The 27619-nt window shown below is 43.6% G+C and overlaps 1 protein-coding gene across 11 annotated transcripts in view; it reads right to left on the reverse strand.

Moving 5' to 3' along the window:
* Positions 1-27619, reverse strand: part of PDE1C (phosphodiesterase 1C) — a 376897-nt gene that overhangs the window by 49269 nt on the left and 300009 nt on the right. For all 11 annotated transcript variants that reach the window (XM_080383283.1, XM_080383284.1, XM_080383281.1 and 8 more), the window contains 7 exons: positions 22799-22899; positions 20961-21089; positions 12824-12925; positions 11423-11543; positions 7145-7226; positions 1968-2088; positions 596-771 (listed from right to left, as the gene is read on the reverse strand). In XM_080383283.1, coding sequence (XP_080239409.1) covers positions 596-771; positions 1968-2088; positions 7145-7226; positions 11423-11543; positions 12824-12925; positions 20961-21089; positions 22799-22899 — 832 coding nt within the window. The remainder of the gene's footprint in view (positions 1-595; positions 772-1967; positions 2089-7144; positions 7227-11422; positions 11544-12823; positions 12926-20960; positions 21090-22798; positions 22900-27619) is intronic.

The following is a 27619-nucleotide window of genomic DNA, read 5'->3' on the forward strand; positions in this document are numbered from 1 at the left end:
AACCAACACAGCCTTCATTCTTCTGAAATAGTTGCAGTCCCTCCCAGACTGATGACATCATGAGCATTTGCAGCATAGTTCCCAACTCATTACCAAAGTTATCACTAGAAATATGAAAACAGCTGTGAACCCAGAATATCCTGTCCTTCTCCCCTGAACTATCTTCTGTAACTCTTTCAATCTTAACAGTGAACAATTCTCTGTATCTACAAATGAACAAAGAATTCTCTATCTCTATAAATACTGTTCCAGCTATTTTTGTACCGACTGTGACTCATGACTTTAGGGGACCTCCCTTACAATTATTTTTTTTCCCTCCCATTGTCCACATCCCTCTTCATTACGTACATATACACCATGTAAGAAGACTATAAGGCACAGATGAGTCACAGTATTCCTATCCTTCTGAACTTAGTGTAGGTTGTTGACCTGGAAAGCCCTGTTGTAGGCTGTCAACCTTGACAACGTTGACCTAGTTTGAAAACACCGTTTTTCAAACTAACAGTGCTTACTTGGAGAGTAATTTGATTGAAGAAGAGCTTGAAGAAGAGGTCAAAAGAATTTTTATTCTTTCAGTAAAATGCCTGGCTGTTACCTTTGGTGGCTTGCGCTTTCCATTTCTCCCGGTTCTGCTGCACAACCTCGGTCCAAGTGGCTTTGAAACATTTGAAGTCCACAGTGAGTATGGAGCAGTTGAGTGAGGCACTTCCTTCGGACCCAGTGCTCTTGACACTTGATTTTTTAACTTCGGAGGGACTAATGCTATTCAGGCTGGGACACAAGAGCACAAACACAGAAGAAATCACTATCGCATACACACAAATGCAGCTAAGAAGAAATAATTACTCTAAGTCCAGATAACTTAACAGAGACAACCAGGAAAACAAAAACTAACCCTGAATCCCTCATCCTCCCCTCCCACCCCACAGCAACTGATGTTAAAGCAAACAGCACAACCTGAGCCAGCATTAGAAACAAAGGCCAGCTTTTCCATGCATATTTTTCGGTACCCATAGTCCCCAAGGAATAGAAACACTCAAAGTGTTTCCATTACCTTTGTTGTGTACCTTCATTCCCTAAATATCCATTGGAGAGTCAGACAATTCTAGAGATCAAATATGTCAAAAGAGGAGTCTCCTAAAATTCACCAACGGGAGCCATTAGGCACAGGACAGGAGGCCAACCTCTGTCCAGGGCTTGGTGACCTCAGCTGAGGCTGAAATCAGGCACTCAGTTACAGACCCTACAGTTGTGTTTCAAGGATGGACACTTCATTGTGCACATTTCAATAAAGGCACCAAGATAACTGACACAGAAACATATTGGTGCTTGCTTTTTGTGTAACAGCCCAAGAGTCACCTGACAGAGGGAATCCTGACTTGGTAGCCCTACTCTAGGGAGCAGTAGCCTCACAGCATTTGAATCCTAAGACACACCCTGTCCATAAAACTACTAAAAGAGTAGTTTCTCTACAAGAACAGAGCAGGTTGAATGGGCCAAGACTCCTTACACCCAAACTTCAGGTGAATTCTGGTGGTACTTCACACAGTCACATAATGCTAAATGCTGCCGCTAAAGTGTGCTTATACTTCCCAGTCCTCTTTTGTATTTCAATCCCATCTATACTTTTGGCATGAAGAAATGAGTGCCTCCCAACAATTCCCTCTACCTTCTCTTTGATGTTAGTGATGGAAAGAGCACTACAGTTCCCTCAATTGCATGGCTACAATGGTTTCTGCTCACTGCCTTTGGAGACATGGCTCAGGTTCATGCCAGCCTCCGATTTTGCCCTCCTCTGGGCTGGAGTTTTGCTGCAACAAAGTCATGTCACAAGGTGAGCTGTGGTGTCAGCAGTGCAGATATGGGGCTTTAAGCCACAAGGAAGACATAGGCTGTTGCGGGGAAACAGGGGGCGGTGGGTACAATGGCATGTGCAGAGTGAAGGAACAGGGCATGTAGTTATTCACCTGGAACGCCTGAACCCGGACATGCCAGAGCGGGAAGCTTCATCAATGAGCGGAGTCACAATCTTCTCAGTCATGTCCGTCAGCACAGTAAAAGTGGGTTCCACAATAAAATCAATGAAACCTGAGCAGAAACACAAGCAGAGTCAAGCAGGCAAGAGGAGGATTTATGTGGAGTCACTGCTTCAGTGATCGCAGACAACCACACTGTTAAAATACAGAGTAAAAAAATATACCTTGAAAGAGGGATAGGCAAATACTAGAAAAGGAAAACCGAGTATACATTAATGCCTAAACCAAGAATGTGGATTTAGCATGTCATGAAAGTTACCTACTTAAACACTGGAAAGAAACTGGGGCAAATTAGAGCATAAACAGATGCATCAGAACTTGCTTTATAGGAAGAGTGTGATATTTAAGCCAAATTCCTAGCGGATTTGGATAAAACCCCGTTTCAAAGATGAACTCTCTTAAGCAGAAAATTAATATAACAGCAATAATACTGGTAAGCTTTGCTGATGTGCAGCTACATGCAAGACTCTTTGTGCATATCAGTGGGTTGCTGTGAGTATTCTCTCCTCAGTGCTCATCCAGCTTGTTGTTCTTGATAATAAAACAGATTTAAATGCTTTCTCCCCCATTTTTTAATATAAGGAAAAAAATAAAGGGCCAAATAATTTCTACTTCAGTATACAGTTTGACAGAGATCAATAAGATCAGTATGGCTCAGATCTGAATGTTGTGAAGGACTGAAGGGCCCTGTGACCATAAAATCATGCCATGAAGAAAAATCAAAATTGCATGGAAAAGATGTGAGAGCGAGGAGCTTATAGTACCTTACACCTTCCCCTAAATTCTCACTTGGGGCAAAGGATATTTCTTATGTTCGTTTTAGCACTACACATAGCAAATTTCTTAATGCTGCATGTAACCAACAACTACATCCTTAATTCCCCCTAAGGCACATCAGGATTCAGATCCTTTCCCACTGTTAAAATATTAAAAGATTTGGTAATTGTAACTATTAATTATACATTCACAATATTATCATTTCTCTGACTGGATCACAATATGTTTCTATGACAGACCCTGAACAGTAAAATAAGAGACCTCATGGGCCAGGCATCTGAACTCACAGATGCTCTGAGCCACATCCTGAGTGCAAAGCAGTTGAGCACCCTTCTACTTCCATTCCCCACCCCCCCAATTTTTGCTAAATTTCTAAAAGATGGGTAATTAAGTGTATTTTTGTGCCTAGCCAAATTAAAAATGTTACTTGCAAGTTCTCAGAATTTCATAACATTCTGTAAATCTGGAGAAAATATGCAGTCTGATCTGAACGTCTGAATCACATGCTCCTATAACACTGAGACAGTCTTAACTATTCAAATTTTGAAAAAAAAAAAGAACTCTCCCAGAATCTAATCTCCCAGGGATCTAATCAGAAATGTATGTAGTATAAAGCCATAACAGGAAATTGTGTGAATTGTGTGCTAGATCACAACCCAGATTATCCGAGAAAACTTCATACAATTTTTTTAAAACAATAGAAATTGTACTAAGAACACTGTTCAGTGTGCCACAGGAGTCCTGAGGATAAGAATTTGATTTATGTATATGTGTGTGTGTGTGTCTGTCTATATGTCTCTTCTATTCCCATTCACTCAAAAGAAATTTTATCTCTTAATGACCAAAGAAACCCAAGCCACAGTATCTTGTCACTTCTGCTTGGCAAGTAATAAATACCACTGCTATTTACTCCATCACCACTAAAACCCCTAAGACATGCAAATCTCTGATATTAGATGTATGACTGTAACTTCAGCAGTGGTATCTGCTTCCTGAGATAATCAATATTTTCACACAAACACAAGGTCCAGTTCTAACTAAGAAACAAGTTTTCCCTGGGAGAAGTCTTGCATCTCATCAACAAAGGGAGAGGTGGCACAAGGGACCACAGGTAAACAAACTCAAAGACATAAGATAACTTTTCTTTGATAAGTGGTATTTTGTTCTCTATTCCCTATAACTTAAATAAAATATTCAGGTATTACCTTAAAATAGGGATTACAATGAAGTTGGGAAACATAATCTGCTATTGTAGAAACAAAATTTAGGACTTTATTAATAATTATGTAAATTACACTATATTCCCAAGTGCCTCCCTCCTGCCCCTCTGTGTTCTCTCTTTTCTTACCTAAAGACACTGTGATTTAAATATGGTGATTTATTTTGCTAATTAAAACCCCCGACTATCAAATAATAAACCTGGGGTTTAAACCCTATTAATTCTAATGACCATAATATCACCCTTTTTCTTCTTCAATGGAATGAGTGTGGTAAATATTTCTGTACCCCAGCAACTAAGAACATTTTACCAATTAACACTGCATGCTGAAGATAGATTCCAGGCATATGCCTAGTGTTCATTCATTCCATCTGAGAATGCCACTGTGCCAAACACTGGCTAGAGGGCAGCTTCCCTAAAGCCCACCACCAAAAAAGCAAACGAACAAAAATAAAGAATCATCAGCAAACACTCATCAACCTTTATACAATTTTTTCTGAAGTTGTAATTTTCTTTCTTGCCTGCCAAAGGACAAAAATGAATGGATGTTGCTACATTTATCAGCTGCAAAAGAGGACAATAACAACAAAGGCTGACCTCCAGTCAAACAAGCTTCCTACAGTCTGAGACATATAAAGAAGCTTCAACTCCTGATATTCTTGTTGGAAAATACAAGTCTTGGCCTGCTTTTTCTTTGCAGTTTGTCTCCCCCACTCTTGATAAGCAGCCTGACTTCTGGACATGAATCTCCTGATTTCTGTTCTTCACTGTGGTACAGAAATATTTACCACACTTATTCTATTGAACAAGAAAAAAGATGATAAATTGGTCACTGGCACTAACAGGTTTTCAAATCCAGGCTTATTATTTGATATTCATGGTTTTTTAAATTATCAATTTAAACAATTTCTTCACAAACTGAAGCAACAAGAAAGACATTATTTTGAGAAAGTTTTTGCTGTAAGATTGCTCCATTGGCACGAAAAAAGTCTGTCTTCAGTGTCCATTTGTGAAAATCTTTTGATAATGAAAATGCTTGTTCACTGCTGTTGCATCTGCAGTGAACTTAGAGCAGCAAACCAGCGACTACAGAAAAGTTGAGCCACCCAAACAGGATTTCTAGTCTCTGTCCTTGACAGAACCAAGAGCAGAATATTATTTCACAAAGGACAGAGGTTTTTTATTTGTGGGGACTGATGGCTGCTTGCTGCAGATAATAGCACCATTTGGAATTCAATAAGAACTTACTTTTGGAAAGAAATGTAGTAATTACTATTCCAGGGAACAATTTGTTAAGGCTGTTAATCAGGTAAATAAGTGAATGGGAACAGATTATTTGTCTGAGAATCTACCCTACAACTTTGAAATCCTTGCCTCAGCAGATAGCCAGAAAATGTAAGAGGTTTTGATTTAACAAAGGAGATGTTACAGAAAGACACTGCCAATTTGTGCAGCAGACTGAGAAATGAAGTTTTATAATGTTAGAAGGCAAGATTTATAGACAGTAGCCTATTAATGTCAATGGATTACTAAATTGCACAAATAAAATATAGTGACAAATAGTACATGACTAAATAAGGCTGCCTTTGCTTACTGATGAGAGCCTCTTTTCTAAGGGGGAATTGTGTTGGTGATAGTTTAATTCATCATTAATTTTGCAGTGGATTGACACATGGGGCATCTTGGCTCTACTGGCCTTCCTGAGCAAAGGAGCACAAAAGAGGGGGACAAGGAAAACTGATTTTCAAGCACACACATAGCTCTACAGAGAGGGACCCCATGGGAAGCATGATTCCTCTTCCCTGTAAGGCGTGAGGGACATATCTGAAAGATGAAAGAAGGGGTGTGAAAGAGAAGCCTCTGCATGCGCTTCCCTCCACACCAGCCAGAGTTTACCTTCTCCCACAGCACAGCAGTAGGTGTAGTGTGGCCAGGAGTCCTCAATGTCGGTTTTAGCTGAGACTGCAGCACTTCAAGTTTGCTGCTACTTCCCTCCACTGAGCTGATGGCAGAACACACAGTTGCACTGTGCTCTACAAACATTCCCACTCTTCTGGATCACCAATGCAGAGGAATAAATGCTACAAGTCTGGCAACTGGGCCAGGCTTGCACAGGGCTTTTCAAGTTCAGATTCTGACTGAACTGTCTAAACTAACAAAGCCAGAAAAGTCTCAGATGGGGCCCTCAGAAAACGGCTTGACTAACAGGAACAGTGAAATAACTTTAAATAGAAATGGCTTTTAGCCACAGCTATAAATCTGAACTTTCCTAGGTTCAGTGATATCTTGTTCTTTGAGAGACGTTTCATATTTCAAATTTTTTGTTTTCCTTTAATACATTCTCCCTATATCTGCTTCTGGTCACAGTTCCCTAATTTTTTCCCCTAATCTCTTTCTTGTTATTCCATTTGACTTCCTATTCTCCAGTTGAGGTTAGATCACATTCTTCTAATTCACTTGCTTCCTAGATATAAAAATCCACCCATAAATCCATTTTCTATTGGGCTATTTTTGCTCCCAGCCCCCTAACCATTTTACTTCACTTAGCTCCTCTTGTTTTCTCACCAAATATCAGGCTTGTTGCCCTATCCTTCTACTTTTTCACTCAATAACCAGAGAAGTAGATGTCTGGGTGGATCAGAAATAAGTTTGCTAGTTGGTTGGCTTCAACAGCAAATATTGGTTGGCTTGAAGTACTGGGAGAGAAAGGATGGGAGGAATAAATGGAAAAACACACAATAGGTTTTGCCCAGGTCATCGAAGGGACTGACATTACATTTTCATATCAACCAATAATTATGATATCACAACACGTTGCCACATATGACTCATCTTCACAGCTCAGAAAACCATGGAGTAGCGTTATAACCAGGCACTGTAGTCATCTCTGCAGACACGTCAGAGGTAACTTGGTTATTGCATGGAACCACCACCATAAATTTAATGGCTCCTGAGCTTCGAATTGTTGATCTGGGGAAAATAACGCCATTGTGATTTATCTCCTCTCTTTAACATAGTTCCAAATGATAAGAGATCACAGTGATCTTACCCTACAGGGAGAAGTAAGTTTTGCTTTTACGACACTACTTTGCATGCACCAAAAGGGACATACCTATTTGAGACTGAGCAACCATAGTAGACTTGCGATCACACAGTGGAGAAAAGGGAAGCCCTAGTTCTGCTTCTTTGTCACCCTGGAGAAAAAAAATTGACAAGAAATGAGAAAAAGGCAAGACACATTGCACTTTGATATCTTAGGTCATGACTGTAAAAGCCTCTGATTTTGCTTTCTTTAATTACGTTTTGATTCTGTATTTTTTTCTTTTTTTAACACAAATGGTGGAGAATTTGAGTCTGGCTGGAAAAGTCATAGTCCAAGAAGAAACCGGTGAATTCATCATCCTGATTCCAGTGAATCTTTCCTTAGAGCTTTCTCTGCCTGCTTGGTACTTTTACACACCAACTAAAAACCCACTTGAGCACAGGAATGCTTCTCACTGCAGTTCTCCAGGCAGCCCAGCAGAACTCAGTTCTCAGAGCAAACCTTTAAAAAGAGAACATCAGCATCAGGACTGAGTTTTCAGGGACTGAATTTCTTTGCATGCCTTTTTTAGTCTTTCAGATGAGGAATTCACAGGTCATGGCTGACCAGATGCAGATTACTTTTTTCTTCCAAAGGAAACGCTGACATTTTTCTGGGACCGAGTAACCTGCTCAGTTGATGTGAGGTGAGCGGTGAACATTATCTACCTGGATTTCTCCAAGGCTTTCAATACAGTTTCTCACAGCCTCCTCCTAGAGTAACTGATGCATTAGGGTCTAGACAAGTGGTCTGTGTGCTGAGTGGGGAACTGGCTGACAGGACACACTCAGAGACTGGTGGTAAATACTTCCTTTTCAAACTGGCAACCTGTCACAAGCAGGGTCCCCCAGAGATTGATGTTGGCTCCAGTGCTGTTTAATATCTTCATAAGTGTTCGGTATGATGGGATCAAGCGTACTCTGATGAAGTTTGCTGATGATACCAGAGTAGGGAAGTGGACACTTTGGAAGTGAGAGTCACCCTACAGGAAGAATTGAATAGGCTGGAAGAGTGGGCTTACAAGGACCTGATAAAGTTCAACACCGACAGGTGTAAGGTCTTGCACCTGGGAAAACATAATCCAGGAGTGCAGCAGAGGCTGGGATCTACCTGGCTGGGGAGCAGCTCTGTGGAAAGGGACCTGGGGGTCCTGGTGGACAAGCAGCTCAATATGAGTGAACAGTGCACTGCTGTGGCAAAGAAAGCCAACAGGGTGCTGGGTTGCATCAACCAGGGCATCACTAGCAGAGATAAAGAAGTCATTATCCCACTCTACTCAGTGCTTGCCAGGCCACACATGTAATACTGTGTTCAGTTTTGGTCCCCACTATGCAAAAAAGATGTGAACAGGCTGGAGAGGGTCCAGAGAAGGGTCACATGATGATCAAAGGACTGGGAAGCCCGCCATGTGAGGAAAGGCTGAGACAACTGGGCTTGTTCAGCCTTGAGAAAAGAAGGCGTAGGGGACACCTTATCACCACCTTCCAGTGTTAAAGGGTGGCTACGAAGAAGACGGAGACTTCCTTTTTACAAGGAATCACATGGTAAAGATGAGTGGTAATGGGTACAAGTTACTCCTGAGGAGATTCTGACGACACAAGAGGAAAATTTTTCACAATGAGAACAATCAGCCATTGGAATATTCTCCCCAGGGAAGTGATGGATCCCCCAACATTGGACACTTTTAAGATTCAGCTGGAGAGGGTGCTGGGCCACCTTGTCTAGACTGTGTCTTTACCAAGAAAGGTTGGACCAGATGATTCTTGAGGTCCCTTCCAGCCTGGTTTTCTGTGATGCTATGATTCTGACGTTCTCAATGTTTTCGTTAAGTGCCAAAGTACAAAAATCCAAACACTTTCCAGCCCTCAGAACTGAAAGTCCTTTTCTAACATCACAAGATGGTGTAAAAGATTCATAAGAAGTGCTATAACCCCATTTTCCCCCATTCTTTCAAGCTGCATATTCTCAAAAAGCCTTTTAACTTTATTCAGGCACTCCATAACATACCACTTTATGCTGAGAAGATATATAGGATAACATAATTACAATACACCCCACTGAGCATTCAAACTTAAATAGCCTGTTAAATATACTCTAGGATCAATTCCTCCAATCAGCAGTTCACATTAACCATGCTGAACTTCTTGCCAGTGTCAAATGTAAGCTAAAACAGCCAGCAAACTAACCAGAGAAAAACTTCTGTAGGCGTAAGAAGAGTTGAATTCTTCTTTTTTGTTAATATAACATACATTAAATGGGGGCACAAGTCCCATTAGAGTTTTGGGTGGAACAACAAATAATAGTATTCTTCTGTTGCAGAACAATTCTGCTTTATGTTAGGAGTTTGAAACACAAATATTGTTTCAAACAACACAAACAGAAGTATTTCCAAGTAACATTCCTTTACTGTGTCTGCTGATCTCTCAAGAAAACCATCTCTCAATGACAGCTCTAATCATCATTCTTCTTGTACTCCTTATGCATCTTAAAAACCCAAGTACCTAATTCTCTTCATGAAGGAACCCCTAACTGCCTTTGTAACTGCTCAGAGAGATATTTTGACTCCTCAAAGCTTTTGACTTCCTCAAAGCTGTTTGGGCAGCTCCCTCACGGCTATCTAAAGTGCATTAGTAAAACAAATTAATTCATGCAAGATGTTTTCTCTAAGAGATGCTCACCATAGCTGCTGAATGTAAAAAACCTCAGCATTGTACTCAGAAGCATCATTCACACCTACAGGATGGTTACTTGGTGTAGGAACACCTGTATCACATCACAAAAAACCTGGAAACCAACAGGGCTGGGGACCTGTACTGGTACAGGTTAAATCTCTGCAGAGCACAGAACAGAAAGAACAGGAGAGGGTCTGCAGGTGAAGAGCATAAGGAAATACAATACCTAATCTGAGGCCAGCACAGTTTCTTATCAACATGGTTCCCTCTGTTTAGTGGTACTTCTCAGCTTGTGAGAAGAATGTCTTGATTCTTCTGCTGTCAGGTAGGGATGTATTTATTGATCTAGTACTAAATAACTTCAGTGAAGGCAAGTCTGTGCTTAAGGGTTTTGTTGAAGAGGGAATTAATACTGCATCTGAATTTTTAACTAGAATACAAGTTTTATGTAGAGGTTTATCTAAAAGCGGAGCCATCTGTCACTCAAAACTAAAGTAGGATTTGTTGGCTGAAATGAAATTATTCTTATGAAAACATAAAATAATATTTTTTCTTCATTACACACATAGAACAGATCAAAACTTTGGCTTTTTGTGGTCTCAATATCTAGCCAATCTTAATTCCCTCACCAGTATGTGGGGGACTCAGCAGTGGTGTATTTTAAACACATCTAGTACAATTTTGAGCTAGAAAAGCATAAACATGCACAGAGTTCTCCCTAAAACATATGTGAAAATCATCCTACTTGCTTGAGCCTCCTGTGTGGCAACACAGACACAGCTGCAGGTATGATCTACCTGCTTCCACCTAGTAAACCCACTCTTGGTTTGAAAAACAAATGAAAAGATTAATTTCAAAGCAAATTCTTGCAATGTCTTTATTAAGAAGGGATTCCCACAATGCCTTTAAAAAACAGACACCATTTAAAAATTGTCATATATTTTTCTTTTTTCATTGAGATTTACTATAAAACATGAAGTTATTGAACTCTGGAGGGAAATTAAGCACTCAGTTTTCTGCTTAGTTTAGTAACTCATATTTGTGAAAAGTATCCTAAACACTCTTAAGTGCTCTGTTTAGTTTTACATATTTTTTTTAAGGCAGCTCTTTAAATGCTTTTAATTAGTCACTTGGGGAGCTTATAGCTATCACACAGAGCTTAATGATTTGTTTACATTTGGGTCTGTCAACAGGCAGTCCACTGTGAGCTATAAAACAGATTAGTTCACTTCATCTAAAGTAAGAGTAATGCATTTTTCACATCTACTCCAACAATCTAAGTACAATTTCATAAAGTACAGCTACCTAAATCTGTTTTCTATGGTTCTATAGCTAAGTAGAACATCACATATTCTATATTTTGCTAATTTGAAACACATATTGACTTCCCAAATCAGAATTTCTACTATGTAGATAATGTCCATATCTGTAGGCAGTGTATCAGACACTAACTTCCCAAGAGGCATAATAGCCAGTGATACTAGCGCCAGATGAGAAAGCTTCGTATCGTTTAGGAGGTTCTTGCCTAAATCAGAGAAACAGGAAAAAACCTGTGTTCATATTTCACTACTTCCATGCTCAATCCTACACAATCCCTCTGTGCTGAAGAAATACAGAGGAACTTCCCCAGCTTTACCTGTCTGAAGAACTCTTCTAGCAGAGACATGGTCCAGCGATGATGGAGATCCCAGGCTTTGGCTGGATGACTGATATCTGCTGTATGTAACAACAGTGATAAGGCTTTCGGCTTGTCAATTCTGAAAACCCAAAAGATCAAATAAATTAATTGTCTGCTTTTGAAGTGGAGAAAGACAAAAATATAACCTAAGCAGGAACATGAGGTCATTAGAATATTTGTTGGAGAAATGAGAGAATGGAGCGATTTATGTGTTTCTAAAAACAGACAACTATGAAATACTATTTTTTTTTTCTCCAGCATACACAACTCCTGTTGTAAAAGAGAAATGAAGAAGTGCAAAAAGAAATTTTGCTCAGTCTTGCTAAGCTCTTTCTAGGCTTGCTTATCTGCACAAACAGGCTTGAAGAGCTGCTGTGTTCCCCATTTCAGCTGAGCTGTGTTTTATTCAGCTCAGAAGAGACATTGGTCCCTACCATCTTACCATAGTGAACAGTTAGGATCTGATCTCAGGGGCACTGATGAGTCTACACGGTAATTCATTTCACTGCTAGAAAACTAGTGTGAGGTCAGAAGGGAATCCTTACATCTGTTTCCACAGAACAAAAAGATGCTGACAATTTCTTAAAACATAACCTAAGAGGTTTTCTTGGAATGGATAGTCTCATTTTTAAATTCCAGCTTTTGACTATCTGAAATACCTGAAAAAGTTGTAGCTTTTGAAAGGACCAAATGGCTAGTCACACTCTGGTCTGATACAGGTGTAATTCTGGGAGGCTCTGACAGACGCGTCCAGGGTGAAAAAGCGACCATCACTCAGAGCTTTCTGCAGTATGACAGGAATTTTATGGGGAAGAGCTGTGGACAAAATATTAGAGCTCCTAGTGGCATACTGGGAAGAAGAAAAGGCTTTCCCCATACAGTTCCATCTGTTATTTTCCAGTCCTTCTCCAGTGGATCTCAAGTTGTTTTCATCTGCTCTTTGGTTATGGAGCAGGCCCCTTGCAGAGGTGGCAGCAGATGCCATCTGCAAAAGGGCAATGCCTAAGTTATGTTCTGCAGATCTTTATAACTTTGAATCATATGCAAGCTGTGGAGGTTATTCAGCTGGATCATGTCCTTGATGTTACCCTGATATCCAAGGGAAATTCCCAGGAAGGCTTATCGCAACATGGAGACCTTTAGAAGCTTTAGTCCACCAGGACAAAATAGAGATGTGTGTATAGGTGGTGCCAGTCCACTCCTAAGTTAATTCATTCAAAATTCAACAGCAGAAAGAGAATTGATGTGGACATTAAAGAGAGTGAGGGCCTCTGGAGAGGTGCTTTTGAAGTCAAACACAATGTCAAAGCACCAGCTGAAACATAACCCCTCACTGCACAGTATTGTGAAGTGACTCACCCTTCTGGCTGCTGCAAAGCATTCTTCATGGCTTTGATTTGCTGGAAGTGACAGGACATATCGGTGGCCAACACCATCTCAATCACTAGAGCTCTGAATTCCCTTTTGGACAGCATCACGATGAGTGGAACAAGAGAAACACAAAAAACAGCATCAGACACACTCCAGTTTCTTCTTTGCTGTCTATCTGCAAATTATTGACAGTAATTCAGCCTTTGTATGTTGCTCTTTCCATTATCCCTCATTCAGGGATGGGGGAGAGGATGAATGATTTTCTATACAAACACAGGAGTGGGAGGGCTGCAAATCAATCTAGGTGCCTAATTCTTGCTAAAATAAATCCTGCATGTTTTTTGAAGGGCGTATTAGTATTAGTACTCCTTTTTCAATTAAGCACAAACCTCTTAAAATGGTTTCTTTTATAGGGTGGTCTTAGAAGGAAGTAAAAAGACTGTTTAAAGCCTCAGCATGAATCAGGTGAACTTTTGAACCTGAATCTCTTTCTAGTTGACTAAAATTTGTCAATACCTGTGAGGGCTGTTTAGTCATATTATTAATGAAAAAAAAAATAGCATGTTAAAAGTATTCTCCTAGTATATATGATGCATATATGTAGTCAAACCCTTGGAGAACCTGCACTACTTCGTTCAAACTACTCCTGTAGGAATTTTTGATAAGCAAACATGTTTCGGATCCAGCTGAAATGCCTTTGAAGATAATATGGATGTCCTAGAGATTTTAAAATACAGAACATTCTGATCTAGCACACAATACAAATTTATTTTCTCTTTCTTTTAGTTCAGCTCTCCACAGGCTAACAGAGGAACAACAGCCCAAGGTTAGCATACCATCTCAGCATTTGAGAGATTCAGAAATGGGTCAGGTTTCATTTAAAAAGACAAGTTAACATCCTTCTTTTCATGACATCACCAGAGACACCTTCACAGTTTCCACAACAGTCAGCAAGATTTCTGTTTGCAGACTGTTTCTTCTTTAGTCACTGTGGAGGAAAGAAAATTACCTCCCTTTACTCCTTCACTGATGCTGTGCTCTCAGCAGCTTTTACGCTGCTTGAGGTCCATGGCAATCAACTGATGGGGGAGAAGGACATACGCGCTCTTCACCCTACACACTCCCCTGCAGAGCTCATGGCCAAGACCAAGCGGGTCCCACAAGCTTGTCCAGAGCCACAGCTACTCTTTGGGCAACATCAGGGTGGCTCTGTCTTCATCTTCAGCCACACATCTGGCAGCTGAGGCAGGAACAAGCCACAGAAAGCAATCCTCCATGATTCTTCCCACCCTCCTGCTGAATGGCCCCCCTCCAACCACCTCGGTGGCCCTGCAATGGCCTCCTCCCATCATCCTGGTGCAGCAGCCCCAAGGCCACCAGGCCCTCTCCTCCCCTCTGCCCCTCTCTGCCACCATCCCGTGAGGGGACAATGGCATTTGCAGGGAGACAAGCAGCCAGAGGGCAAAGGAGACTCCCCGGCAATCCCGGGACACTGTGGCCGCTGGCCTGCAGCGGGGACCCAGGCCTGGCACATGGCTGGAGCCCAGGGCACAGGAGGGGGGCCGGAGGGCAGTCACAGGGCCCAGGGGCGGCCTTTCTCTCTGCCATTCAAAATGGCCGCCCACAATGGGGCCTTCTGGGCCTCACGGGCCATCGTCCAATCCATGGTAGCGGCCGTTGGTGACCTCACCGGCCTTCCGGTGCACCAGCGGGCAGTTGGTGACCTCACCGGCCTTCCGGTGCACCAGCGGGCAGTTGGTGACCTCACCGGCCTTCTGGTGCACCAGCGGGCAGCCCTGCGGCTGGCCCACAGCTCGCTGCGCAGCTGGAAACCCTGACAGCAAGCGTGCTCGGCAGGGGAGGACGCGGCCAAGCCAGACCAGAGCCCAGCGCCAGCCGGGTGAGCAACAAGAGGTTATTGCAACCCCTGAGGATGCAGCCCAAGCTCGGAACGGAAGCTGCACGACACAACGAGCAGCACCGATGCCAAGTGTGCCCGGCACGTGGCAGTTGGCCTGACAGGGAATGGCCCTGAGCCCATGCAGGTGGATCCACCACGAGAGAATCCACAGTCAGTGCTGGTGGATCCACCATGCCACGAGCAAGAGCCCATGCAGGTGGATCCACTGCAAGACCAGCAGGAGCCCATGGAGCTGGATCCACCCTGCACAAGCCCGAAGGGGCACCACGCCGCCGTGGCCAGGCTGCTTGGAGCACCGCAGGGCTGCCAGGGGCTCTCAGGGGCCCCGCAGAGAGACCAAGCGACGCCACCCAGGCAGCACACACCAGCCCTAGAGTGGACCATCCACACTGACACCGGGCAGGCTCATAGGAAGGTCACCCAGCTGTCAAGCCGCACATGAGCCCTGCTTTCCCACCCTGCACCACCACCCCTCATGAAGCGGGGCCATCTCCTCTGCCCTGAGCCCTGGGGAAGAGGCAATGACCGGGGCTGCCACCTTCTGTCTGGCAGCACCAGAGCACCAGGAGGAGTCCCTTGGAGGCTGCCAAGTACCACCAGAGATTGCCAAAAACCACCGCAGACCACCGAGGACAGCCAGGGACTGACGGAGGTTGCCAGAGACCGTCGGAGACCACCGAGGATCGCCGAGGATGACCCAGGACCACCGAGGACCACCCACAATGACCCAGGACCACCAGAGACTGTTGGACTCCCCTGGAGCACCACCCAGGTTACTGGGGCCTGCAGGTGGCATTTTTGCAGTCTGAGGATGAGCAGGACAGTGTGTGGGGGGGGGGGCTGTCCTCAGCCAGCTCTCGCCTCAGGCACCAAATACAGGGGGGGTGAACATGAAGCCAGACCCACCCTGGCAGCGTGCACAGAACAACAACCCGTCAGTACAGAAGGCAGATGCCAAATCCCTGGGAACATTCAAGATGGACAGACAGCTCCTCCCATGGAGAAGCAGGCAACTTCAGTTCTGACACAAAGAACTTTTGCCAGGATTGGACAACAAACAACAAAAAAATAAACCCAATAAAATCCGATTTAAGAAAAAAAAAACCAAACCACACAATAAAAATCAGTTTCATAAACAAAAAAGCTCTACACTCTTCTTTTAGAACTTTTGAGAGGGCATGCACGCTCCTGTGTCCCGTCCTGGCCTCCCCAGGACAGGAAAGACACTGACATCTGCATTGCAGGCCCACGGGAAGCTTTGTCTATGTGTCTGTACAAGCTGCAAACCTGACCTAACTCCTCTTTGCTTCACACGCAGTCAGGAGCAACTGACACAACTTCAAGCAGAATCGGGCACTAGAGACAGGCCCTGCCTCCTTCCACATCGGTCTTTGGCAAACGCTACAACTCACACCTGCAGCCCACGCTCCACACGGCAGACCCCGCGCACGTTCACCCGAGGCACTGGAGCGTGCTGAGTCCTCAGGGGAGAGCACCCAGCTCTGGCCTCAGAACTGAAAGCAACATTACTGTGGCAGTCAGGGCACTGCAGAAAGGCAGACCACAGGCACAAAAGCTTGCTCCTGACTAAGCACGGTTCAATTACGTCTTGAAAGCGGCCCCAAAGACACAGCAGGAGCCGCGCGATGCCTCATCAGCTCGCCCCTCTCTGCCCTGTGCTCCATCACACACAGTACACGCTGGCAGTGGCATTTCTTCAGCTTCCTCACCCAGCTGCACAGAAAAAGGTGTCATCAACATACAGAGGAAGACACAAGTATTACCACCAGGGATGCTGACTGCCAGCTTTGGTGGTGATTTCCCACAGCCCATCTAAATTACTCGCGGCACTGGGCACAGTGGGGGAATTTGGTTGGGCTGAGTCACATGTAACCATGGGTTTCCTTCAGCCTTCTCTTCCAACACTTCCCAGTTAGGGAGCTTCCAACAACTGGGGAGCGTTCAAGAAGGCAGGAGCTGCAGTAAGAGCCTCAGGCAACTTTCTGGGCCATAGCTGAAAACAAACTCTAATGGCTCAGCACCACTCTAGAATCTGTCTGCCTTCAATTTCTTTAATCCATCTTCAGACTATTTCTGTTGTTTGTCTTGACAGCCAGTGTGGGAACATAGTGTGCGCTACGTCTTTGTGTGTGAGACCCATTCCTGTCATTGCTGTCAGCAGGTTTCTATGGAAGCCAGTTCAGTTTGCTGTGGAGACTGGATGAAGCTCAGCACCTCCAGAGCATGGCTCCTGCCATCCTCAGATAAGTGGAAGGAGCTGGCCTTTGGAGGTACTGCCTTGCTCCCTGAAGTGACAAGAAAGCTGAGACAATTGCTTCTTCACATCAGGGAAGTGAATTCCAACAGAAGTGAGTTGGCAGAATCTCCCAGGAGACCTGTAGCAGAGTCAAAACCTGAACTTGGGTTTCTCATTCATCCTCTGTTTGTGGTAGCAAATACACTGTCCCATCAAAGTGATCACTTCCAAGAATATCACGGCTCTGCTAGGGCTTTCTAATGGGTTTTCTTGTAGGTCCCTTCAATGGAAGATCCCTCGTGGACTCATAGACTTTTTTATAGACCTGGCTGTGCTGCTTGGCTGAGTAATTATGGATTTGAATATTTCTTACTACACTTCCAGATGTCCTCTCTCATAGTACAATACATATTCCTTAAGGCCAGAGTCCAGGAGCCAGTCACACATCACATTCTCATGCAGAGAAGTTTACCACTGAGAAAAAGTTAATGTTATCAACTTTGCAAATCAAGCCTAAGATAACTTGTCTATGCCCTTTGTTAACTGCTGCAGAATTAGGGAAATGAACAATTAGGCAGACAGAGCAGGCTGTCAAAGAACAGGTCAGGAAAAGCAACTGGAGAAGAGGGAAACCTGAAGTTAATTTCTTGGTTTATTGTTCTCATAGGCCAAACAATAACTCATCCAGTGGCCAATGTCGCAGCTTTGATTTTTTTTTTCTAACCGGTGTCCTGCAGACGATTCATGTGTAAACATGCTATGTGGCACAGTCCCACAAGCACAGTCTTCTGTATTTTTTATTACTGATTGCCATGATAAGACTCTGGCTGACTTTACATGTAAACACGTCCAAGCCTTGCATTGATCCTTCTGGAAAATGCCTTTCTCTTCTCTTTAGAATAATTACTTCATGGGTTTACCTTTCTTGCCTCAGAGAACCTGACATCATTTTGTAGGATACTTTGTCGGATGTGTCTTTGCTTCGTATCAGTGTTCACCTCAGAGCTGTACTGTTCCCCTCGCACTCATGGGGAAGGGACAGGGAAAAGGCCATTGGAGATCACTTGATCTCTATGCTAGGAGCCAACAGTAACATCTCTTGAAGTGAGCCACTTTGCTCATTTCATCCATCTGAAGTCTCGTTACTTTATTCTTATGGAAATAAATAGGGAAAACACTACAAGGAAGCATTTTCATTGGCTGATTCTCACTCAAGGTGTAACACTCAGAATATCCGTGTGCCCATCGCAGAAACGAACTTTTACAAGTACAGGGTGTGATTATGCAACCACGCACACACTGTTATGTACAAAAGAAGGCTGTCACCAAAGTCATCTCCATTCAGTCAAAAAACATTCCAGATTTCTCACCACAATCACAAAAGGAGTAACGGTGATTGACAAGGAGGGCTCAGCATTACTTGAGGAACAAAACCCCAAGCAGCTTTACAGACAAAGTCAGTATTGCATTAAAGGTCACTTCCCACAGCTGTACTCCAATACAGAGTTAAGGAGCTAAACATTTTCCAGATGCCCTTTTAATCCTGTACTTGATGGTAAAGGGCTTGTGCTAAACATACTTTGTTTCAATAAACTGCATGGAAATTATTAACAATGAAATACACTGCCAGAAGAGACATCTATAGCCGTATCTTGGAAAGCATCTGTTCACTTGGCAGTTAATTTTCTTAATTTGCTTGGATTCGTTTTTGTTACAGTTTCTTCATTTACTTGTTGATCACTTCCACAAATGGGATTAATGACATGAGGCAAGCAAACGGATTTTCAAATATTTAACAAGCAACAGAGGGTTGCTTAAATGGAGAAAGAAAGGTAGTTTAAGTACTAGTAAGCATCCAACTCTTTTCTCCTTGACTTAGCCCAAAAGACCTCTTTCAGTCTCACCTGCTTTCCTTATGAAAGCTGTGCCCATTTATTTTCCAACCGTAAAATCTAGCTCCAGTTTGCTACATTTCTTTCCTGAAAATACATTCCCTAATTAATGACTGAATAACACAAAAGCAATAAAATCCACACAGGCATCTAGGATTTCAAAACCCACGGACCATCAGATTTTCTCTTACTAGTAATGTGAAAAAAGGAATGAGAGTTCAGCTCAGAAAGGCACTTCAGAATTTGCTTTCCAAAAACCATCACTGGGGCCTTTTGCTGAGAGAGATTTATCAGGTATGTCTACAAAAATCAAGTTCAGTTTGGACACACTTCAACAGTTGCCCAAAGCATCCTGCAGTACTGGGGGTCCTATTTTTGAGTGCCAGTCTAAGAAATCGGGGCTTCTTGGTTTTTATCTCAACACTTCAGGTCCAGCTAAAGTCAGCTGACGTCTCCAGTGCTTCCCAAACATTTGCCTATGGGATTTCAAAGTCGCAGTCAAAAGCAAAAGCACACAAAAATCCACAGTTTTGGAGCTAGAGCACATCCAGATAATAGCCTTTATTCTGCAGGTGCTGCTTGATTCACAGCTACAAAATAATAAAGCCCTACTTGAGAGAGAACAACGCAGCAAACCAAACCAGTCCATATTTTTGCTCAGGCAGTTACAGTGTTTCTTAGAGATGGGTTAATCTTTGAAACTTTGGGTCTAAGCACATGGCCTCAACAGAACACACATGCTGACACTACAGAATCAATGAGAAATATCGGAAGCTAGCTTTGATTCAAGCAAAAACAGTTGACAGCTCCAAAGCAGACCATTTTCCTAAAGAGAGTATCTACACAGTGAAGCATACTCAATGAGCTGCTCCGCTGTTCCCAGCAGACAGTGGCTCTAGAGCTCCTCTTTCTAGTCAGTTAGTTCTTTGCTTTTCGCCCACCAACATAAAAGGAAGCAGTAATTTGCTGCCAGTATTTGACAAGGCATTACCAGCTGTAGCTAAAAAAATAAACTAGATTTTTAACACCTCAATGCAGATTTTTTTTTTCCATTCCTGCTTGCTGCCCACCATGGACTATTTTCTATATTGGGGGAAAGAATTTCTCAGGCCACTCCTCCACAACACTCACATTGATTGAAATCAGCCATGCAAATTCCCGAGTTGTATTCCTGGTGTTCAGATATAGGATCACATCATTGTCCACAAGTTGAAATAAACAGGAACTTCAGGCTAAAGCAGAGCCTTCACTGACCAGCTTGCTAAAAGCCAGGCCCCAGAGAAGGGCTCATTTCCCCACGTTAATATTAAAAAACCAATGAACTGCCTGCTCAGCACTGTGTCACAATTAGGCCTATGCAGGAGGCACCATGCGTCACGTAAGATCCCACAAGTTGCTTCCTCTCCCATGAGAAAGACCCACGGAGCAGGATTCTTCCTGTCTAGCACATTGGGTTATTTTTAAAGTACCACCCCCTGGAGTTCAAAACACCCATAAAAACAGAAAGCTCTCATCAGTTTGAACTGTCTGCTATTAGAAAGCAAATCATGGGCTGATTTTGGCACAGAAATCATACGTCGCATGAGGCTTATTTCAAATTACAGCTTCTTACATCACTTTGGCATATACAGTACACTGATTTATGCTCTTTGGACTGGGTTCTTTTTTGCATTAAGACTCGTTTATAATTTCTAGGCATGGAGTGTCAAAGTAGATAAAGGTTACATTTATGCTTCAGGATGGACAAACAGCAGGCTAGCTCTACACTCCGTTACAAATGGATCTGTATGAATGGTGTCTCTGTCAGACTTAGAAATTCGAGGGGAGTCAATTTCCTATTATAATCCATCGTCACCAAGTATGGTCTCACTACCAGAGGTGAAAACTGAAAGCAGAAATAAGCAAGACAAACTCCTTCTAAAGCTTTTTTTTTTTTGGTAGCAATACAAATACCAATGTGTAACATACAATAATGCATATTGCCATTCAAACAAGGCAGTAACAGTCCGTGGCGATACTGCAAGGTTCCTAGGCAGCCACCATGCTCATTTTTACCTCCAGTCATCCTTTGAGAGATTAGATAAAATATTCATCTCTTCATCATCTTGCAAAAGACGATACGCTGCACTAACGTGGTGATTTTCGAGCACAGACCGGTCATTATATAGAATGGCTGAGTCTGACCTAGCATTTAAAAGAAAACATAGGAAAGGTTATGTTTTTTCCCTGTCCCTTTTCCTTTGATCAGCTACAGAGAATTAGTTCTATAGCATGGACAGGAGTATTTTAAGAGCATTTGTAATACTTTGTTCGTTGCTGTTATTCAGTAAAAGAAAAGTAAAGATCAAAACTCACACAAAATTGATTTCATCAATCGAGACTCACCTAGTCTCTCTGTTACACACTTAAAAAATATGCTGAGAGCTGCGAGAGACATGTAAACTTACAGCTGAATCATGAGGTTCTTTTCCAGCTCTTGCGCATGTTGCTCTCATAATAAAGCCTGATGGTACCCAAGGAAGCAATTGCAAGTTGTGTCCCAATATTGTTTCCAGAACAGCAAACTGGCTGTAAGCAAGATAGAACTGAGCTGCTTTCTGTCATCTGTGCGCTCGGCTACGCTGTCTGGAAGGGCAATTGCCAGTGGAACAGAGTAAGGCCAAAGGTACTTCATGCCTTAGTTTAAGCTCTAGGACACAGAGCTGAGACTGATGGATGGCTGAGGTGGTCTGAAGACAAAGGTGTTGCTGGAACTTAATGGCACCAGAGGGTGAGTATGGTTTGCTACAGGCCCCACTCAGTTCTGCTTCCCAGAGAGCAGTGTATACTTCTCCCTCCTGTACTTTAAACCCTCAAGTGTTCAGTGTCACAGAAATTAATATTTCGGAAATACAGCAAATCCCTAATTCTTGCATGCATGAAGCGCAAGTAAGAAGTGGAGTGTGGCTTGGCCCAGAAGAGAAACAGAAACATCCTTCTACATTCCGTTCCCAAGCTTTCCTGAGCACGTGTGTGATTTAGCCTAGCAACATTTATCTATCTGCATGATTCAGCTAACATCCTCCAGGTATCTTACTTAGAGTTAGATGCAATGCATCTTAGAAATGCCCAGCTGTCAGTCAAGGATATCTACGTATTTTGTCACCACTACCAGTACACTCCCATTGTCAAAATAGCAAGTAACAATAACAAAATGCCCAGTTATCACTGCAACCACAGACTTCACAATCTTTGCATGCTTCGGAATTTTGCTGCCATCTTCATCTTCTTCTCTCTTCCACCAACCCAGAAGCCTTATAGAAGACTCTGAGTTCAAAAAAATACAGCGGTTCGGTCTAGTCTGGGAACAGCTAATTGCTGTCTAGCAATTTACAAAGCTCTAAAAAATGATGTCCCTGAACAGGTAGCGGTAAACATACACTTTGGCTGCAGGTGTGCTTTTCCACTCAAGTGAAAATAGTACATGTAGCATTGGTGTTCACCGATAAATACAGGTATTGTTAAGTTCTTAATCTATGTAGTTGATACCTGATTCTTCAAATTCAATGAGAAAAAAACTGTTGAATTATAGTAGCTCCTCCAAAACTGTAACTCCGTCAAAATACGACACCCTGGACAGCAACTTGTCTTTGGCAGCTTTACACAGAAACATTTTGGGACCTTCCTTTTTCCTGATTATTAATATGAAATCATGCTCAGGAAGCTGGAATGCATGCATTCCACTGTAAATGGCTGAGCAAGACAAAACTAAATGCAACCTAAGGCAGTGAACTTTCCTCCTGTAACACTTCAAACCAAAAGCTCCTGTGCTTTCCTAGGTGGCTGTGCCGTTATTCCCCAAAGGTTCCTCCCTCCATTTCCCAGCCCCTCATCGTGATTTACATTGGCCTCACCGTGTCTGGATATGAAAGTTGTTGGTGGTTCCAGTGTGTTCATAGTCATGGATGGCAGCTGCAAAGATCATAGCGAAGATCTCCAGCTCTGTCAGCCAGTGCTGAAAAGAGATTAAGAGCAATCAGATAAACCGTCATTTTCCCAGGCATTAAAGCTTTTGTCCTTTAAGGCAAGTTATCCCCTGCTGACAGTCAACGCCGCACATCATTGCCTTTCCCCTGCAGCCTGCCAGCTGTTGTAAGCAAACTTCTGTCGTTGATGCACAAAAGCCAAACCAGTGTTTTTCCTGAAGCTTCATCCAAATAAACTGAGCTTCAGCAAAATGTTTTCAGGAGCTAGTAAGGCTTAAGGCAGAGCAAGGGGAAACATGTGCCCTTCTCAAAGAGCACTGTGTGAGGAAGAGAGAGGGGAAAACCTCAAGACAATCAAGGTTCTCCGAGTGGAACTTGATGACACATGTGCAGGTACACATGTTCCACCACGGTATGTATTTTCAGCTCAGCTGACCTTTGTAGCAGAGCCTCAAATACAGAAGAATGTCACTAACTTCCAGTAGCTAAAAGTCATAGAACCATAGAATCACAGAATGGTTTGGGTTAGAAAGGAGCTTAACGGTCATCTAGTTCCAACCCCCCTGCCATGGGCAGGGACACCGTCCACTAGCCCAGGTTGCTCCAAGCCCCATCCATCCAGCCTGGCCTTGAACACTGCCAGGGATGGGGCACCCACAGCTTCTCTGGGCAACCTGTGCCAGTGCCTCACCACCCCCACAGTAAAGAATGTCTTCCTAATATCCAATCTAAATCTATCCTTTTTTGGTTAAAACCACGTACCCCTTGTCCTATCTCAACAGGCCCTGCTGAAAAGTTTGTCCTCGTCTTTCTTATAAGCCCCCTTTAAGTACTGAAAGGCTGCAGCAGGTCTCCCCAGAGCCTTCTCTTCTCCAGGCTGAACAACCCCAACTCTCTCAGTCTGTCTGCATAGGAGAGGAGCTCCAGCCTTCTGGTCATCTTCATGGCCCTCCTATGGACTCCTTCCAACAGGTCCATGTCCTTTTTATGTTGGTGGCTCCAGAGCTGAACGCATAACTCCACGTGGGGTCTCACCACAGTGGAAGAGAGGGGGAGAATCCCCTCCCTCGACCTGCTGGCCACATTTGTTTTGAGACAGCCCAGGATAGGGTTGGCCCTCTGGCTACGAGTGCACATTGTTGGGTCACATCCACCAGCACCCTCAAGTCCTTCTCCTCAGGGGAGCTCTCAACCCATTCTCCACCCAGCCTGTATTGATAGCAGGGCTTGCCCCAATCCAGATGCAGGACCTTGCACTTGGCCTCGTTGAACTTCATGAGGTTCACAGGGGCTCCCCCGTGAGCCGAGCTTGGAGGAGGTGATCCTTGAATGTTAATCATCTTTCTTGGTGCCTCTTCGTGCCAGGGCTCTCATGCTACTCTACCAAGCAGATCCCTGAAGAGGCCAGAATCTGCTTTCCTGAAGTCCAGGGCAGTGATCTTGCTGTGTGCCCTCCTTGCTGCCCTAAGGATTTTGAACACCACCATTTTGTGGTCACTGCAGCCAAGGCTGCCCTTAAGCTTCACATTCCCCACCAGCCCCTCCATGTTGGTGAGAACAAGGTTCAGCATGGCACCTCTCTTCACTGGCTCCTCCATCACTTGGAAGTTATCGTCAACACAGTCCAAGAATGTCCTGAATTGCCTGAGCCCTGCTGTGTTGTTCTCTCCAACAAATATCGGGGTGGCTGAAGTCATCCATGAGGACCAGGGCTCATGAACATCATGTGGCTCGTACCTGTCTAGAGAGGGCTTCGCCTGCTCAGTCTTCCTGGTTGGATGGCCTGTAGCAGACCCCCACTATAATGTCACCTGTCACTCCCCATCCAGCCCCAGATGGAGCTCCATGCATTTGAGCTGGCTGCTGACCTAGAGGGTGAAGCCCCCTCCTCCCTTCCCCTGCCTGTCCTTCCTACAGAGCTTCTAATCCTTCCATTCCAGTCTTCAGCGATGACTGAATCATAAGGAAAAAGGGGCACAAAACCTCACAAGATGTACTTCTTGCTATTTATTTACCATTTATAGACACGTTGGAGAAAGTCCTGAGGGTTTTTTTTTTCCTAATTGCCTAGTCGAAGCCTTATTTTTCAATGCTTAACTCGCTTCTAACTTAGATTTCTAAATGATTCAGAGGCTTTTAATCATTTTTCTCAGAGTCAATCAATCATTTTACATCTGGGTTTCCACTGGCAGCACACAAGGAGGGCTGTTAACATCAAGAGCATCAGAGACAAAGGTTCTGGGTACTATAGATGCTGTAAATATTTGTATGAAATGCTTAAACATACTAAATTTAGAGAAAACCTTTACCACAGTGGTTGCCAAATATTTTTGTAACAGTTCACTGTCAACCTGCAAAAGTCTTGACAGACATTCATGTACAAACTGCCTTTTAATTCAAAGCCCAGTAAAGGCAATATGGTTTCATAAATCTATTCTAGACAACTACTACAGCTCAGGGACCATCACTGGCCTGTTAACCACAGTGCAGAGGAAGCACAGGTAACGGGGGTCTGTACACAGCGACCTGTCTAGCTTTCTCCTGCCATTCACAGCCACCTCTGCGCAACCAATTACGAATTAAGCAAGTCTCAGTATAAACGATCTCCTTACATTAAAGATGCGGTTTGAAAATATTGGCCAGAGATATTTCGCACAATGCCACTGACCATAAACAAGGCAGCTCTTGAATTTTCGGGGTGGGTGTGGTGTGTGAAAGATCAAGAAATGAGCAGACACACAAACCAAATTATTTTCTCATTTCTACACAGTTCGTCCAGGACAGGAATGGACAGCACTAATGGTGGAGAAATCTGTGATGTTTCTGTTTCCAGGCATGACTTGTGAATAAGGAATGCTTTACAGCTGATAAAGAACATGATTTGAACATTCTAGCAACAGCATCTGGCAACTGCAATGGAAAAGAAATGGAACTAGGGTTTCCAAGATACAAGTCTAGATCTGGACTTCCATTCCTCAACCATGTTCTGCCATTTCCCAAAAGGCAAGCATGTGAATGACAGAAAAATAATCAGGCACAAGTGCTTAGGAACAGGCAGAGCAAACCTACATTATGCACGCAGAACTACCACGGGGCATGCACAGCTAGTCTGATGCATCCACTTCAGACCTTCAGGGCACCATCTGACAAGTCCCACTCCAACAGCATCTTATGACCCAAATCTTAAAACATCAGTAAGGCTGCGAGCTCTGCGCCTGAGGTCCTCTACCCCTTAAGGCATGTACAGGAAAAGTGCTAACTTGCATGCCCTACCAAACCATCACTGGCTGAACAAGTTTGGGTAAATGGGGGTTTTCAAACAGGGTGTAATACACCTGAGGAGAGATATTAAATATCATAACAGCATTTGCAGAAGACCACTCAGAACACAGACTGGGATTACCGTTGTGAATAGTGGGTAAGAAATAAATCAGTGTAAGTAGCACAAAGTCAAAATAGGCTTGTGACTAACAGGAGGGAAATAGCAGGTAAGTAATAGCAACCTTTTAGTCCCTTTTATCTGCTACAACCTTGCAAGGCTGCAAACAAGATGGCAAAGAGCCCGCAGAGAACGGATGCCATCTCCATCAAAGCAGTGATATTACCATTTACTAGTCTGTGATGGATTTCATTTTGGGAACAGAGAGCTAGCTTTAAAGAACAAATTCATCACGAGCTATTGAGAAAGCAGCAGGACACCGTCACAGGTGAAAAGAATGAGGAAATGTGAATGTTTTTCATTTCTAAAGGGTTGATAAAAACAATCCAGAACCAAACCTTCAACTTTCTGCATTGATAGGGGGTGCGGGATAGAGCGGGAAGAAGGCATGAAAGAACAAGTATTGGCTTCTAGGGTGGAAACAAGAAAGGGTAATGAGGCATGATTCTCTTTCACAAACATACAGTAAATATGAAGAAGTAGCTACTAAGGCAAGTCATTGGCATGTAAACAAAAGGATTGATGCATATCGATGCCTACAGGAAGAAAGAGGAAGGAGCAGTCTTCCATTCTAACAAAACAAATGGATGCATTTCCAAGAAAATGCTACAAAGCAAAGAGAGCAATAATTAGCTTTTTTCCTTCCCCAGAGTTTATGGTCTTTTATTCAAAAGAAGTTATCATTTGCAGAGCTCATGATGATCTACTTGTCTATCACAATAGTCTAGAGGAGAGGAGGATCTCACTTCCCTTTGGTACAAAGAGATGTGACAAAAGTCTCACACTTCTGCAGGTTTACAAGTCTGCTGCAGGAAACAGTATCCTCTAATTCTTGACAGTATCGCAGAAAGAACTCTGAGAAAGAACACCAAGGCTGACCCAGGACCATTAAGGACTGCCAAGGACAACCCAGAACCACCAAGGATCACCGAGGATGACCCAGGACCACCGAGGACCACCCACGATGACCCAGGACCACCAGAGACTGTTGGACTCCCCTGGAGCACCACCCAGGTTACTGGGGCCTGCAGGTGGCATTTTTGCAGTCTGAGGATGAGCAGGACAGTGGGGGGTGACTGTCCCCAGCCAGCTCTCGCCTCAGGCACCAAATACAGGGGGGGTGAACATGAAGCCAGACCCACCCTGGCAGCGTGCACAGAACAACAACCCGTCAGTACAGAAGGCAGATGCCCCATCCCTGGGAACATTCAAGATGGACAGACAGCTCCTCCCATGGAGAAGCAGGCAACTTCAGTTCTGACACAAAGAACTTTTGCCAGGATTGGACAACAAACAACAAAAAAATAAAC

Source organism: Falco punctatus (assembly GCF_963210335.1).
Source record: "Falco punctatus genome assembly, chromosome: 4".
Classification (NCBI taxonomy): domain Eukaryota; kingdom Metazoa; phylum Chordata; class Aves; order Falconiformes; family Falconidae; genus Falco; species Falco punctatus.